Consider the following 13,925-nt stretch of genomic DNA (forward strand, 5'->3'; position numbering starts at 1 on the left):
ATATAAATATATTGTAATATTAGTAATACTACATTTAATATATAATATATAATTAATATTATTATATTGTATTATTAGTATTATATTGTATTACAAAATATTAATATTATATGCATATACAATATATTATAAAATATAAAACAACAGCCCCCATGACCCCATAGCATTGTTAAAGTGGATTCATTCTATAGCATAGATGGATCCCAAGGTTTTCCTTTCTGTTGCTGGAAGCTTTAGTGCTCTTAATGTTTTTGTGTTTTAAAGAAGGAATCCCAAGCAGGTGCACCTTTTGGAGTCAAATGACAAAGAGGGCATTTACTGCCACTGCGCATGACAGTCGTCAGAAAACACTTACTTCGGTTTCAGGAGTTTGGAAATTGAGATACGCTTTCGATTCAATGGCACATTAGATTTGAGTCAAGATTTCATCTCATTTGGGTGTTCCCTGAAGCCCTGTTCAGTCCCTCTTGGCTCGAGGTGGTAAAATGGCAGGGAGGAGATTCCAGGTGGCATGAGTCACGGAGGAGATGTTGGCTCTGTCCTTGGGTTGTTTTGCAGCTGCAGGAATGACAGGGATGGCGTGTGTCTTGAGTTATTTCTTGTCTCCTTGAAGGAGTTCATTCAACCCCACCCTGGGCTTCATGTGCATTTTTGGCACTATCCTGATATATTTCCCCCTGTGGGGCAACATGGCTAAAGATTTGTGAAAATATTATTTTGGAAAAAGCTGTGGTTGTTTGTAGCTGCAACGGCTCCAACTGTTGTATTGAGAAAAAGGAAAAAATGGAAGAACTGGGTTGCTGTGAGTTTTCCAGGCTGTATGGCTATGTTCCAGAAGCATTTTTTCCTGATGTTTCGCCCAAATCTATGGCAAGCAACCTTAGAAGTTGTGAGGGTAATTGGAAACCAGGCAAGGGAGGTTTGTATATCTGTGGAAGGTCCAGAGTGAGAGAAAGAACTCTTGTCTGTTTAATTTTTATGGTTACAATAGAGTCTCACTTATCCAACATTCTGGATTATCCAACACATTTTTGTAGTAAATGATTTCAAAACATCATGATATTTTGGTGCTAAATTCGTAATTACAGTAATTTCTGCATAGCATTACTGTGTATTGAACTACTTTTTCTGTCAAATGTGTTGTATATGTTTTGGTGCTAAATTTGTAAAATCATAACCTAATTGGATGTTTAATAGGCTTTTCCTTAATCCCTCCTTATTATCCAACATACTCACTTATCCAACGTTCTGGATAAGCGAGTGTTGGATAAGTGAGACTCTACTGTACTTAAGTATAAGCCGACCTGAAAATAAACCGGCCAGGACCCTCACTCAAGAATAAGACGAGGGGGGATTTTCAGCCCTAAAAAAGGACTGAAATATTCAGCTTATACTTGAGCATATACGGTATACTTTCTCAGAAGTTGAGGGCTGCGACTTGCATGAGGGTTATTTGTGACATGGTTGTTTCTCCTCTTTGCAGATGACTTTTTTAAGGTCCACAAACTTAAGCCCAATATGAAGTGGCGGCAAGCTTTGGACAACTACTTAAAAACCATGCCTCCTTACTACTTGCTGGTACGTATTTCTGTCCGTTTCGAGGGCGTCTAAACCAAATTGGTAGCAAGTAATAATATTCCCTTGCCGGGTGGCTTACTACTTATCAAATGCAAGATGGGCGTCTCTTTAATAATAAACATAGCTTAAGTGTTAACTTCTTAAGCTGCCCTCCTGTTTCTGGTTGGGTCAAGCAGCTGGTCACTTCTGTGCCACTGGTAGCAATAAGGGCCGGTTCTTAGCATAACCTTCTTTGCCGAAATAAAAGAAAAGGTGTCTGTACTTAACCGGATTGGGTGGGATGGGAGGAAGGGGAATGGTTTGGGTCTGTTATGGGGTCCATGACCTGCGTAGCGTGGGCGCGATGCCCCAGTATGGACTTGCATCATCCCGGCAATCAGTCTCTGGCCTTTTGTGCAGAAACAGCTGGCGGTGCCCGGTTGCGCGGTGCCCGGCATGTGGCGTCCATCTGAAGCCCTAAAAAAGTGGCATGCTGGAGCACCGACTCTGCTATGCCCTTTGCGTCCCGTTATTCCGATCTGTGAGACCTCTTTTTTTAAACAAACAAATAAACAAAACTTTGACAACTATTTTTTTTATTAAAAAAAACAACAAAACAAAAATTGATATTTTTCTTACCCTTGTGTATTTTGTTTTCCTTATAGCCATTAAAGAAAGCCCTAAGGATGATGGGAGCTCCAAATCTGATATCAGATAATTTAGATTGTGGACTTAGTTACAGTGTTATCTCTTACCTTAAAAAACTCAGCCAACAGGTAGTATCGACAAAACCTTTGCCATTAGAAGTACATTGATGATTATGATGATGATGATGATTGTTTAGTGTGTGTTGCTTTGGTTATATAAGTCATATTGCACAAGGATTCTCCTTTATTATTTGCACTGTTGGGAAGGCTAAACAATCTTTCTCTGTTTGTGTAAGTGGCGATGGGTACAAGTTATAGGAGAAGACAACCATTCAGTTATTTCTGCAGTGCATGCTGGGGTTTTGTGGTGTGAACTCTGGTGCCAGGGGAGGGAAATGCCAATTATTTAAAGCAGTGTAATTTGTATTCTTACTGGCAGGAGGCCATGCTTCTGTCTATAGACATTTTATAAAATACTATGAAACATGAGCATCGTTGGCCATCCAGGTGTTTGTAAGCTCCCAACTTGACTAATACTAGTTAAGGATTGGATGCCAAAACATCTGGAATGCTGCCGCTGTCCTTTCTGTTTTGTCAGCTTGCGACAGCAAGGATAAGCCATTATTTTGCTTGTGTCGTGTAAGAAATACCCCAGTTTTGGTTTTCTTTCGGTTTTGTATGGAGTGCAAATATTTGACGGGCTTTTAAGAAGTTGGTTGAATTCCCCTCCCTCGTTGTGTAGGGACAATTTTAGGAATAATGGGTGGAAGACTCGGCACCGGCTGTGCTTCCTTTTCTGCATCCAATCTTCCCTTTGTGTGGCCCCTTTCCACTGCCTTGGGCAGTCATGTCCCAACTCAAGAACATAGTATAGGCACTTCCTTCAGGTTTTCTCACTTGAAGAAATTGCTCTTATCTTTTGGGACAGAGCTTTAGGAAAGTGTTCCCTCAGGAAAAAGTCATTGACGCAGTCAAACAAAGACGATCCTAAAAGAACATTGAAAGGACTTGTAGATGTCCTAAAGTTAAGAAATTGTGCAAGCCAGGGTTCAGTATCCGGGACTTGCATAATTTCACATATGGCAGCCCTTGGAATCAAACCACCACAGTGGTTTGAGATAGCTGCTCTTAATAGGACTTGTTACAGCCAATGATCTCCTTTCTTTGCAAGAAGCTGCAGGAGATCTCCAGAAAGTTTTCAAGATCACAGTTTGTATAAAATACTCCAGGCTGGGTGTGCATTTATTTTTAGAGAAGCAAACGCTCTTTCAAGTGAATGCTTCAAAGATTCCTAGTGGAATGATAGATGTCTGATACGCAGAAGCGAAGAGTTCTTAAAGGCATTTTATTGTCTTTTAGGTAACTCTAAGCCTCCCACTTGCTAAGTTCTTATATATATATATATATATATATATATACACACACACACACACACACACACACACACACACACACACACACAGAGTAGAGACTCACTTATTCAAGCCTCGCTTATACAAGCTTCTGGATAATCCAAGCCATTTTTGTAGTCAATGTTTTCAATATATCGTGATATTTTGGTGCTAAATTTGTAAATACAGTAATTACTACATAGCATTACTGCATATTGAACTACTTTTTCTGTCGAATTTGTTGTATAACATGATGTTTTGGTGCTTAATTTGTAAAATCATAACCTAATTTGATGTTTAATAGGCTTTTCCTTAATCCCTCCTTATTATCCAAGATATTCGCTTATCCAAACTTCTGTCGGCCAGTTTAGCTTGGATAAGTGAGACTCTACTGTGTGTGTGTGTATATATATTACAATATTTATATCCCGCCCTTCTCACCCAACAGGGGACTCAGGGCTGCTAACAATAAAACGCATATATAAAAATTGTACAATACACTATAGATCAGTTAAAAAATTAACTTACATCGGACATTCATAAAACACATTATAAAATACAGATAGGTGTGTTCAAGTTTAAAAAACTGGGTCTGTCAATTGAGTTCCAACGTACATAATGGTAATTAACGCTGCTAATAGTTATTCGAAAGCCTGGCCCCACAATGAAGTTTTAACCTTCCTATGGAGGTTTTATCTACTGTATTTAAAACAGATTGGGCATTAACCAAAGAGCAAACCCACTGGGATGATTTTCCTTGCGTGTGTTCTCTGAAGACTGCCATGTTCTTTTTTTTTTCTTGTGTCAGAAGCTAACATACTTCAAGTCGCTTCTGATGTGAGTGAATTGGCCATTTACAAAGACATTACCCAGAGGATGCCCAGATGTGTTACCATCCTCTCTCATGTCCCCGCATGGGAAGCTAGGGCTGACAGACAGGAGCTCACCTCATCTGCCATATTATAAACTCCCTTAACACTATGTAACAAAATTTCATAATTGCTGTTCCCACTGTATTCTGGTGGCAAGAGTTTATAATCCATAGTAAGCCTCTCTTGAGCTGTCTTCTTTAGGTGCGTTCCCTATAGGAAAGCATTTTATTTGCACATAAAACCCCCTGCAGATGTGACTGGCAGTAAATCCAAAAGTAGAGATGGGAGTTCTGTCTTGTGATTGACATGCTTTAGCTTTCAGGAAGTATTGCTATTGCTTTTTGCCATTTTTAATAACTTCCAGGTATATTCATTTTGGACTGAAAGGCATCTGTAAGACCAGTTTTGAAAATGCCTTGTGTTACGTACAATCTTCTAAATGATTGTGATGGTGTTTTTGCTTTACGAGGACACCTCTTAGAAGCAATTTCTCTTGATGTTAAGGAGAGGGAGGATTTGGCTGATGGTGTAGTTGGAATGTAAGTTTGTATGTTGGAAGTGCTTCCAGTGCCGTTCGCTTCCCTTAACGCGCCGTGTCCATTTCACCACAGACGAAAACGGAGTCGGAGCGGATAATCTCCTCGGTGGGGAAGAAGCTGCCCCAAGAGACGGGCATTAAAGTCAAAAGCCACTCCAGCGGCCTCTCCTTGATCCAGAGCCGGGATTTCAAGCAGCTGCTTCAAGGCATCTCTGGAGAATCGCCGCTCAGGCTGCCGGAGATGAGCGTGAAGGAATTTGCTGGATTCCACATAGGGCTCCTGAACAAGGTAAACGTCAGAGAAAGCTCGATTGGGCTCTTTTGGTTTCTTTGGGGCCAGATAACCAAAGTCCCTCTCTTTGCCCCCACCCCAAATCAGGATCTGAAGCCGCAGGCCTATAGGAACGCTTACGATATTCCCCGCCGCAACCTTCTGGACCAGCTGACCCGGATGAGAACGAACCTGCTGAAAACACATAAGCTGATTCTAGGCCAGGATGAAGGTACGGGAAGGAGGCGCCAGTTTTGGTCCTTTTCAGAACAGTTGGAGCCACGTAGCTCAGGATTTGTCATAGCCAGGTTTTAAAACATTCCCAGAATCTTAAATCTTGGGCCTTCTCCACAGGGCAAAGCTATCTCTGTTGGGTGGAAGTTAGATTTCTAACCCATGGATTTAGGATTCTATAATCCTGAGTCTTAACATGAAACAGCTGTAGATGGGGTTGTTGAGTACTTTGACCAGTCCCTTCTTAAAATTTTCCAAGAAAGGTAATTCTGTATCTGTTTTTGAGTAGGCCATTTGATTATGGTTCAGTGGTGTGTCCTATAATACTATATAACAAAATTTGAAAAATGTTCTGTTTCTGGGTTAAGTGTGCAGTCCTTACTTTGAAAGTAGTTGTTCTACTCTAGAAACTTGGTTTTTGTGGCTGCCACAAACAAGGTTGAATTGGTTGAAACTCTAGGAGATATTCATTGGTAAACTACAGTGTTCCCTCACTTATTGCTGGGGTTAGATTCCAGGACCACCCACAATAAGTGAAAATCCGCGAAATAGGGACACTATATTTATTTTAATATTTATACTTTATTTTAGTACTTATACACTATTTTAAGTCTTTATCAACTAATTGTGTGTTGATAAATTGCCTCCTTTTCCTCCCGTTGCTGCTTGGGCTCCTTTTCTCTCCCTTTGGCTTCTCCTTCCTCCCTTCCTTAGGCTGTAAATTGCATTTTTTTATGATTTATAATAGTTTTTTAGAGTATACTTTGCACTTTGGTCCAGATCCTTGTTTTACTCTTCTGCTTTTAATATCTTATGTTATATGTTGATTATTATGATGGTTTTATTGATATTGATGTTTTATTGTTGGTATAATTGTTTATCATTTTATTGTTGTATGTTTTTGGGCTTGGTCCCCATGTAAGCCACTCCGAGTCCCCATTGGGGAGATGGGGCGGGGTATAAAAATAAAGTTATTATTATTTATTGAAAAACCGCGAAAGAGCGAATCTGCGAAAAGTGAACACTGTAAGTGATGGAACACTGTATAGCAAAATGTGCTGCAGGATGTCCAGAGTTTTTGCAATTTAATAAACCTTTTCTATGTTTTTATGACATAACCTATTAGGAAATGCCATTTATAATTCAGGAACAAAAATTGTTACATAATGTAATGTGAGATTGCATATTTAATACTATATAAATGTTAGGTTTAGTGTGCTGCCCATTTACGATGGAAGGCAACACAATTATGATGTGTCCTGCCACTAATGGAGACACTGATACATTATTATTAGTATTGGGGATCACTGTGGAACCTGGAGGACTGTAGGATTGGATTTTGGGAACACTGAGTCCATTTTCTTTCTGGTTTTGTTGCTGTTGCAGATTGTCTTCACAGTGTCCCTGTGGCTCAGATGGGGAATTACCAGGAATACCTGAAGTTGATGCCTTCCCCGCTTCGAGAAATCGACCCCGACCAACCCAAAAGGCTCCATACTTTTGGGAACCCTTTCAAGCAGGATAAGAAGGTAGGTAGCTGGCGAGAAATGTCGTATTCCTCTCCTTAAGGCAGGCATGGGGAAACTTCGGCCCTCCCTCCAGATGTCTTGGATTTCAACTCCCACAGTTCCTAACAGTCTCAGGCCCTTTCCTTTTCCCCCTCACCCACTTAAGTGGCTGAGGGGGGAAAGGAAGGGGCCTGAAGCTGTTGTAAGAGTTGGAAGTCCAAAACACTTGGAAGGAGGGCCGAAGTTCCCCCATGCCTGCCTTAAACACGTCTGCTTCTTTTCCTGCTCCAAAATGGATCTGCTCTTCCTGTTGCTTACAGTTGACTTGGTGTTTTTTCCTCCCAGGGAATGATGATTGATGAAGCGGACGAGTTTGTGGCCGGTCCCCAGAACAAGATCAAGCGCCCCGGGGAGCCCAACACCCCGGCCTCCCTCAAGCGGAGGCGCAGCATGTCTCCACTCCTGCGGCGGCCCCAGTCTCCGCCCGTCGTGGCCAACCACGTCGCGGGGAAGGGCCCCCCGGCCCCTACAGGGACTCCCGCCAACCCCGGCCTTAAAGCCGTACCAGCATTCAAAGGTGACTTAAGAGTTATGGCTCTGGCCTTTTCTGCCTTTATCCTTTAGTTAAACTTTCCCTGAACAATTTGCTTGTGTTTGTACAGGGTCCTTTTGCTTGTATGTATCTTGACAAGGACGTGCTTGGTTGTGGCTGCATACAAGTGCCATCACGGAGCATGAAACATGCTTCTTGGTTGAAAGAGACACACTGCCCTTATTTACTGTATATACTCGAGTATAAGCCGACCCGAATATAAGCCGAGGAACCTAATTTTACCACAAAAAAACTGGGAAAACATTGACTCCAGTATAAGACGAGGGTGGGAAATTTCAGAAATAAAAAGAGATACCAATAAAATTACATTAATTGAGGCATCAGTAGGTTAAATGTTTTTGAATATTTACATAAAGCTCAACATTTAAAATAAGACTGTCCAACTCTGATCAAATCATTATTCTCATCTTCAATGTAAATATGCTTATGTATCCTTTTAATAATAATAGAGTAAAATAATAATAATAATAATAATTATTATTATTATTATTTTATTATGTCCAGCATATCTATCTTGTTTGCTGTGACATAATAAAATAATAATAATAATAAATACAGGAAAATAATACATGTAATAATATAGGAAAATAATAAATGCAATACTACTAATAATAATATCAGAGTGAAATAATAAATGTTAATAACAATAAGAAAAATAGAGAAAAATAATAAATGTACCATATATTCTTGAGTATAAGCTGACCCAAATATAAGCTAACCAGGACCCTCACCCGAGTATAAGCCGAGGGGGGCTTTTTCAGTCTTAAAAAAAAGGGCTGAAAAACTAGGTTTATACTTGAGTATATACAGTACTTGAGTCTCATACTTTCAATTCATTCAATCCATTCATAACAAATGTCCCAACTTACATACACATTCAGCTTAAGAACAGACCTATAGAAACTGTCTGGCTTCTAACTTGGGGACTGCCTGTAATAGTAATAAGGGCGGAGAACAAAAACATTGTAGCCGTAATTTTTAACAGTAAATGTCATTCATGTATGCATGATTTAAATTGGGGATTTTTATAATAAAAAAGGGTGTCAGAAATATAACAAAACTAACAAGGAATTTTTAATTACAAAAATGTGAGTCAAGCATTACAAGGGTTAAATGGATGCAATGATGAATTTTGAGCCTTTTCTGCAGTGCTTTCATGCATTTTGTGGTATGTCAGTGTAAAGCCCTTTTTAAATTACAGATGCAAACAGCAATATGGTGCAAGAGGGCAATGGGGACAAGAAGGTGGAGAGCCTCCAGTTGTCGGAGAGGCCGGGCGAGGGGCTGCCCTCCCTCTTGGCCCCGGTGGCCCCCGCAATGGACGAGGACCTGCCCAATGATGTAGATGCCTTTCCCGGGGAGTTGAACTGTTTGGGTGAGGATGGTCTGGACCACCAGCCGCTGACCAACTCCCTTTCTGCTCGGAGCCCCGTGAACTACAGCGACTCTGCAACCGAGGAGCCGAAGCTCACGGTGGAGCTGCCCTCGGGGACGGTCCCCAACTCCGTGAAGATCACGCCCAGTATGTTCGAAGGCAACAACGAAGTGATCAAGATCAAAGTCATGAAGGAGGTCCGCAAGCCAGGAAGAAGTGAGTGCCACCAGGCAACCAGGGCCTTTCAGGGAAGTTGCTCCCTGTCTTCTGCCCTCCCTCCACAAGAAAGTTAGAGTCGGAGGAGCCTCCGCTTTATATGCTGCTCTGCGCTTTCCATCTGTGAAGTAGAGTTCAATTCGTTTTGGCAGCTTTGAGAATCTTCAGAGATTTGATAATGCCTTTCCTTGAAATGGGCAGCAAGTTGATCCATCTGTAGACAGCAGTACTGTAACCAAACTCAATAATAACATTATATAACAAAATTTAGGGGAGAAAATTCTGTTCCTGGTTTGAAACTGTTATTTCCTGTTTAGTTGTGCGGTCCTTAATTTGAAGGTAGTTCTACTCCAGAAACTTGGTTGTTTTTGTGGTTGCCACAAACTACAGTAGAGTCTCACCTTATCCAACATAAACGGGCCAGCAGAACATTGGATAAGCGAATATCTTGGATAATAAGGAGGGATTAAGGAAAAGCCTATTAAACATCAGATTAGGTTATGATTTTACAAATTAAGCACCAAAACATCGTTATACAATAAATTTGACAGAAAAAGTAGTTCAATACACAGTAATGCTATATAGTAATTACTGTATTTACGAATTTAGCACCAAAATATCACGATATATTGAAAACATTGACTACAAAAATACGTTGGATAATCCAGAACGTTGGATAAGTGAGAGACTACTGTATGTTGAACTTCATGAGACAGTCATTGAAAAACTATAGCACAATGTGCTATAACAGGGATGTCCCTCCTGCAGAAACAAAGCATGAACTTTCTTCATATTTTTATGATAAAACTAATTGGGAAATGACATTAATAACCCAGGGACAAAAATCATGTTACACAGTGTAACAATAATACTTTTTTTTTTTAATCCGGATGAAGAACACCACATTTCTTTTTTCCCCAAAATATCACCAAATTCCTTTTGCCCCTCGAAATATTTGGCCATAATAATAATAATAATACTTTATTTATACCCCGCCACCATCTCCCCGCGGGGACTCGGGGCGGTTCACATGAACATAGTTCACAGAAGTAACGCCATAAATACATTTGCACAATATACACATTAGGCCAATATGACATTAGGATAGGGTAGTTAGTGTTTTCATCTCTAGATGACTACCAATAGGCCTAATCCCCGTTGGAGATGCTAAGTATCGCAAAGGAGAGGGGGATGGATCTGTGACTATTCAGGCAGTGAGTGTCAGCAAAGTCAAAGACTCCACTTTTACACTGGGAGTAGAACACTGGGAGTACACTGGGAAAAGCAGGTGTCGAGAGGTGAACTCTGTGTATATCCATTTATGGGCAAACTTTACCCCTCCAGGTGTTTTCGACTCCAACTCCCACAATTCCAAGAATTGTGGGAGTTGGAGTCCAAAACACCTGGAGAGCCAAAGTTTGCCCATGCCTGGTATAGCCTCTCTAGCATTACCAAGACCTTAATGTTTTTGATCTTTTTTTTTGTAATTGTAGATTATGAGAAAATATTTTCTCTGCTTGAAGAAGTGCAAGGCCCCGCTGCTGTTCAAAAATATTTCATTGAATTCGCGATCAAAGAAGCAGCAAGGTTTGTATCGAGGCGGCGTTTGGGAAATTTCGTGCTGGCGCATTCGCTTAGACTTAACTTTGCTACAGATAGGTTTAAAATGACTCCATTTTCCCCTGAAACGTTTGCAAATCCTCTATATGTGCATTTCCCTCCTGCAATATTTGCAAGCCCTATATATCTATGTTTATATCTATATCACAATGTATTGAAAACATTGACTACAAAAATGTGTTGGATAATCGAGACTCTACTGTACATGGAAATCTCTAGATATCTATATGTATATAGGATTTGCAAAGACCTGCAAATGGGAAAATTCATACATAAAATTAATGTATATAGATAGATAGATAGATAGATAGATAGATACAGATATATAGGTACATAGGGATTGCAAAGGTTTATAGGGGAAATGCCTATATATCTGTAGGAGAGATTAACAAATATTTCAGGGTAAAAATGCTTTTATAAGATTCATGGGTATATAAGCTTTAGATAGCATAGAGAAGAGTTAACATCCCTGTGGTGTTTTTTTTCAATGTCTGTGCCCCAGCTTAGAAGACTTGACCTCACTTTCTGTCCCTTTGATTATTGGATTCTGGGAAAAAATGGCTTGTTGTGGGAACAAGGATTGGAGAAAAAGCTTCATTGGGGATACCTTTTCCTCATGATAATAACTTCCAGAAATGGATTTCCTTTCCAAGGGAGAGATTTTTCTCACTTCCTGTGGTCTCACTCCTGCTGTTAACTAGCCTGTTTCCCCGAAAATAATACATCCCCTGAAAATAAGACCTAGTAGAGGTTTTGCTGAGTTGCTAAATATAAGGCCTCCCCCGAATGTAAGACATAGAAAAGTTTTTATTTGGAAGTATGCCCGCGGAACAGAACACCAGAGCATGCAGAATCGGTAAATGTACGTACCATAGATTGTTGTACATGGAAATAATGGTAGTAACAAGAAATTCTTGATAAGACTCACAGTTTGTCTGGTCATGTGGGTTTGTGGTGACAACTACTATAGAGTATATACCGTGTTTCCCCAAAAATAAGATAGTGTCTTATATTAATTTTTGCTCCCAAAGATGTGCTAGGTCTTATTTTCAGGGGATGTCTTATTTTTCCATGAAAAAGAATTCACATTTATTGTTGAACAAAAAAATTGAACATTTATTATATACTGTACAGTAGTTGTCATCACAAACCAGCATAACCAGACAAACTGAATCCTATCAAAAATTTCTTGTTACTACAGTAGAGTCTCACTTATCCAACACTCGCTTATCCAACGTTCTGGATTATCCAACGCATATTTGTAGTCAATGTTTTCAATATATCATGATATTTTGGTGCTAAATTCGTAAATACAGTAATTACTACATAGCATTAATGTGTAATGAACTACTTTTTCTGTCAAATTTGTTGTATAACATGATGTTTTGGTGCTTAATTTGTAAAATCATAGCTTATTTTGATGTGAATAGGCTTTTTCTCAATCTCTCCTTATTATCCAACATATTTGCTTATCCAACATTCTGCCGGCCCGTTTATGTTGGATAAGTGAGACTCTACTGTACCAATATTTCCATGTACAACAATCTATGGTATGTACATTTACCGATCATGCATGCTCTGGTGTTCTGTTTGGCGGGCCTGCTTCCAAACAAAAACTTTGCTAGGTCTTACTTTCGGGGAGGCCTTATATTTAGCAATTTAGCAAAACCTCTACTAGGTCTTATTTTCTGGGGATGTCTTATTTTAGGGGAAACAAGGTAATAAATGTTCATATTTTGTTTTGTTCAACAATAAATGTGAATTCTTCAAGGGAAAATAAGACATCCCCTGAAAATAAGACCTAACACATCTTTGGGAGCAAAAATTAATATAAGACAGTTTTATTTTCGGGGAAACAGGGTAGGGTGTTTGTAATTAGGGGACTGCCTGTATATATACAGTTACCATGTTTGAATGCAAAGGTCAAACTCCCCCTTGAAACGTCCTCCTGCTCTTTTCCTCAGGTTTAAAAAACGGGTCTTGATTCAGCACTTAGAGAGAATTCTAGAGGACATAGAGCTTGGTGAGCTGCCCAACAGAGTTAACCATGTCAACAGTAGATAATGATGGGCGTGTCACCGAGGAGGAGGAGGAGCCACATGTGTGCAGGGCCCAGGGAGAAAACACGTGCGTCCGTCGCCTGTGTCGCGGAGGAGGAGGAAGGGGGACGGAAGAGGACGTGGCGGCAGAGACGTTGGGCCACTTTTCCATCGGAGTTGGAGAATCCAAAGAAGGAGAGGGAAAAGGATGGCGCCTTCCCGTTTGCTGGGAAACGGATGGATTTGCTGCGGCGGAAAGTGCTGTTTCCTCCCTCTCTCCGTCCTTGTTGGGCCTGATCTGGAGACCGAGGCCGGCGCTGCCTTCGCCTGCAGGTGATGAGCCTTTACACTCCTTTGAGCCTTTGTCCTGAGACGCTTGGTGCTGCTCCCTTAGTGGGATCATTTGAGAGCTGTGTTGGCGAGAGAGAGAGGGAGACACACAGAAATAACCCTCTGGTTGTAGTGTTGCATGTTGTTGCGATAGGCGCCGAGGAAAGGAAAGTTGAGCACGCCTGCCAGGGTAAATGCAAATGGTGAGAGTGTAAACGGCGCTGCTGAAACGGGGTTGAGGCGCAAGCGGTGGAGAGCCCCCTGCCTCCTGCTCCTTCCCACTAAGCATCCTACCTCAGCCTCTCTTCTTTTTTGTCTGCAGACTGTATGAAAAGCGCGCCCCGAGGCTCCCCCAGGTCCAGAACTTCGGTTCTCTAGCATCCTGTGAGGAGGACGCAGACTCTTCACGGTGGACTTGGCTTCGAGGAAACCGTGGGGCTCAATAAAATAACCATTTAGAAACACTGAAAAAACAAAACTCACCTACCCCTCCACCCCAGTTCCTTCCCTATATATATATATATCTATATATTTTACCTTTTAAATGTTCATATGAGAAATTATTTTGGACAGATCCTTACTTTGATATATTGGAACGATGTGTATTCGTGTATGTGTATATGTACATATATATATATATATATAAAATGTATATGAGAGATTTTTTTTGAACACTTGTACATAATAAAAAGAACATTTTATGATTTTTCTAAA

General features: G+C 40.5%; 1 protein-coding gene across 4 annotated transcripts in view; it reads left to right on the plus strand.

Annotated features, from left to right (window-relative positions):
- The window catches only part of LOC100553678 (integrator complex subunit 6-like), a 34,183-nt gene extending 20,258 nt beyond the window's left edge, over positions 1 to 13,925 (plus strand). Inside the window, exons 10-19 of one of the 4 annotated variants that reach the window (XR_507653.3) lie at positions 1,484 to 1,578; positions 2,223 to 2,333; positions 5,079 to 5,294; positions 5,385 to 5,508; positions 6,897 to 7,039; positions 7,364 to 7,595; positions 8,833 to 9,222; positions 10,716 to 10,809; positions 12,807 to 13,214; positions 13,534 to 13,925. Coding sequence is in view for 2 of the 4 variants with exons in the window: in XM_003228936.4 (XP_003228984.1) it covers positions 1,484 to 1,578; positions 2,223 to 2,333; positions 5,079 to 5,294; positions 5,385 to 5,508; positions 6,897 to 7,039; positions 7,364 to 7,595; positions 8,833 to 9,222; positions 10,716 to 10,809; positions 12,807 to 12,906 (1,505 nt within the window). In the remaining 2 variants the exon portion in view is untranslated. Of the gene's footprint in view, positions 1 to 1,483; positions 1,579 to 2,222; positions 2,334 to 5,078; positions 5,295 to 5,384; positions 5,509 to 6,896; positions 7,040 to 7,363; positions 7,596 to 8,832; positions 9,223 to 10,715; positions 10,810 to 12,806 lie in introns of those variants that run through there. The other 3 variants (XM_003228936.4, XM_003228937.4, XM_016998283.2) reach the window with 3 other exon arrangements.

This window comes from Anolis carolinensis, unplaced genomic scaffold (genome assembly GCF_035594765.1).
Source record: "Anolis carolinensis isolate JA03-04 unplaced genomic scaffold, rAnoCar3.1.pri scaffold_12, whole genome shotgun sequence".
Classification (NCBI taxonomy): Eukaryota; Metazoa; Chordata; class Lepidosauria; order Squamata; family Dactyloidae; genus Anolis; species Anolis carolinensis.